The 2,847-nt window shown below is 33.6% G+C and overlaps 1 protein-coding gene across 1 annotated transcript in view; it reads left to right on the forward strand.

Moving 5' to 3' along the window:
* Positions 1-2,048: 2,048 nt before the first annotated feature.
* The window catches only part of LOC120089099 (photosystem II D2 protein-like), a 1,340-nt gene continuing 541 nt past the window's right edge, over positions 2,049-2,847 (forward strand). Inside the window, 1 exon segment of the mRNA XM_039046524.1 lies at positions 2,049-2,847. This exon segment is cut by the window's right edge and continues 454 nt beyond it. Within this exon segment, the coding sequence (XP_038902452.1) occupies positions 2,347-2,847 (501 nt within the window). The 5' untranslated portion in view covers positions 2,049-2,346.

Below are 2,847 nucleotides of genomic sequence, written 5' to 3' on the forward strand. Positions count from 1 at the left end.
GCCTGAAGTTGCTTCCTCTTCAAAGAGTAAGAGTATTTTTGTGAAGAAAGACAAAGGGAAAGGGAAGAAAAAGCCTACTGGATTGAAAGGCAAGGATAGCACTGCAAAGGGAAATGTTTCTACTTTAACGATGAAGAGTACTAGAGGAGACACTGCCCTCAATATCTTGTCGAGAATAGAGCAGAGAAAAGGTAACCAGGCTAACTTGACCCTGGGACCATTTGCTCAGCTCATCCAGTGGGAGAAGTTGCTACTTGGTTTTAATTGTTAAAACTTATAAAGAACAAATTGTATTTATTTTTGTGATAAATGAAATGTTCATTTTCAAAAATTATGTTTGTTCTAGCAACCTCTATTGAGAATCAAATTATTAAATGCCATTTGTAGATATTCAGATATCTAAATGGCCAGATCAAAGTATAGAAAGTTTAAAGATTTCTATATCTGACTGTTAACAAAGAGTAGTTGAGACAGGTCAGATGCGTCTTGCTCAAAGAGTTGGGAGTACCTCAATGTAGTGGGAGGAAAGTGTACTTCCTGGCCATTATTGAGATTAAGATGCAATTCCCTTATAGTTTTACCTAAAGCCTATTGTATACTAAAAGGTTTACAATAATTATCTCGACTAAAGTGTGAGAATTACCTACTAGGACTAGGAATACCAGATAACCTAGGGCAAGTGGGAGAAATATCAAGTATAGAAATACCAAATGGTAAAAGATGGGTATAGAATGCCCTAGTTTATTATATTTCTCTATAAAACTCAGAAACTCGGTCTTATATATCGGATGTATTAGTTACCACTGGAGTTTTAGTCCAAGTGGGATTTTGTTGGGTTTTATGTCCTAAAACTCGTGGTATGTAAACAATGGAGCTTATTCTGAAAATTCAATAAAGGTGTTATTGAATAGATCTATTGCTTGAATAGAAATCCAATAAACCTAAAAGTCCCTTGACTATTGGATGAGTACTTGAACTTTATGTGGAGACATAAAGGTGGATCAGGTTCGAGTAAATAGTCAAAATGATTTACAGTACATGGATAAAGTTGGGTGCCTTATTCTAGTAACACTATTAGATACGGTCTGCTCTGTAGTTGTTACAAGGAGTTGTAAAGTGATACAAACGAAGTGATCCTAATTCGTTCATGTTGGACATGAGGAGTGGGGGTGTCCTTGTGCAAAAGAGTTTGTACAAGATCGGACCACGAAATGAGCCACTCTTACTTTATAACGATGTTTACTGTTTAAGACTGACTATTTCAAAGCGATGACTTAGGTAACTTAACCTTAATCCTGAGCTAACTATGAACTCCTGTTTATCTGGGATTGACGGGAGAATAGACGACATATTATTTTTATTTTTTTTTGTTATAAAAAAAGTAAAAATCGTATAATTTCATTCAATTATCAAAAAGTTATCTTTAATTATAATAAGTTATTATTATAATGAATAATAAAATAGTAATTGTAATTATAGTTAGAAACTCAAAATTAGAAATTATATAGTGACACATTTTTTTATTATTTTGATTCTAGAATTTCTAATTCTAGAATATATAAATTCTTTTATTTTATTCTAGATTCTATTCTAATCCTTAGAATAGATTCAAATAATCTATCATGATTCTAATGAATCATGATAAGTTGTTTCCTTGAATTCAAAAATATTCCTATTTTCCATTATTCAAATCAATTATAAAGATTCGAAATCAACAAAAAAAAATAAAATAAAAAGTAAGTGGACCTAACCTGTTGAATCATGACTATATCCACTATTCTGTTATTCAAATTCGATAAGGATTAAATTAGAACAGTGGATCTTTTTTATTTCATTTTCATATTTATTTGGACTCCACACATAGGAATCTGTCGATATTTCCGATTAAATCCTCTTGTTTGTAGACGTTCTATAGGAAAAAATGGATATTTCCCTTTCTCCACAGAGAAACATTTATTCCAAGTCACAACATATGAGCCGTTTAAAAATATCTTTCTTTGATTCCAAAACAGAAGATAACAGAGGATAAGATCAATTTCTATCTCTATAAAAAAGATAGATTATATATCAGATCACGGCTCCATGTGCCAAATATTTCCATATTGATATTTTTGTTCCAACAATGTGACGAAGAATGGAGACGAGAACGATACTTTCATTTACAGTATTGAGTTCATAATATTGATCTAGGTCAGGTTATGGATCAATCAAAAAATGATTTTTATATTCGAAACCCATTAGAAAGAAGGGACAATAGAAATCATACAGAAATGATAGACTCGAAGGCCCTGAAAATACTATGAGGTGTTCGAAAATGGTTGAAGTTAGTTGAATAGGAGGATCACTATGACTATAGCCGTTGGTAAATTTACCAAAGAGGAAAATGATTTATTCGATATTATGGATGACTGGTTACGGAGGGACCGTTTCGTTTTTGTCGGTTGGTCCGGTCTATTGCTCTTTCCTTGTGCCTATTTTGCCGTCGGAGGTTGGTTTACAAGTACAACCTTTGTAACTTCATGGTATACCTATGGATTGGCAAGTTCCTATTTGGAAGGATGCAACTTCTTAACCGCCGCAGTTTCGACTCCTGCTAATAGTTTAGCCCACTCTTTGTTGTTACTATGGGGTCCTGAAGCACAAGGAGATTTTACTCGTTGGTGTCAATTAGGTGGTCTATGGACTTTTATTGCTCTCCACGGTGCTTTGGGACTAATAGGTTTCATGTTACGTCAATTTGAACTTGCTTGATCTGTTCAATTGCGACCTTATAATGCAATCGCATTCTCGGGCCCAATTGCTGTTTTTGTTTCTGTATTCCTGATTTATCCACTAGGTCAGTCTGAT

This window comes from Benincasa hispida, chromosome 10, assembly GCF_009727055.1.
Source record: "Benincasa hispida cultivar B227 chromosome 10, ASM972705v1, whole genome shotgun sequence".
NCBI lineage: Eukaryota > Viridiplantae > Streptophyta > Magnoliopsida > Cucurbitales > Cucurbitaceae > Benincasa > Benincasa hispida.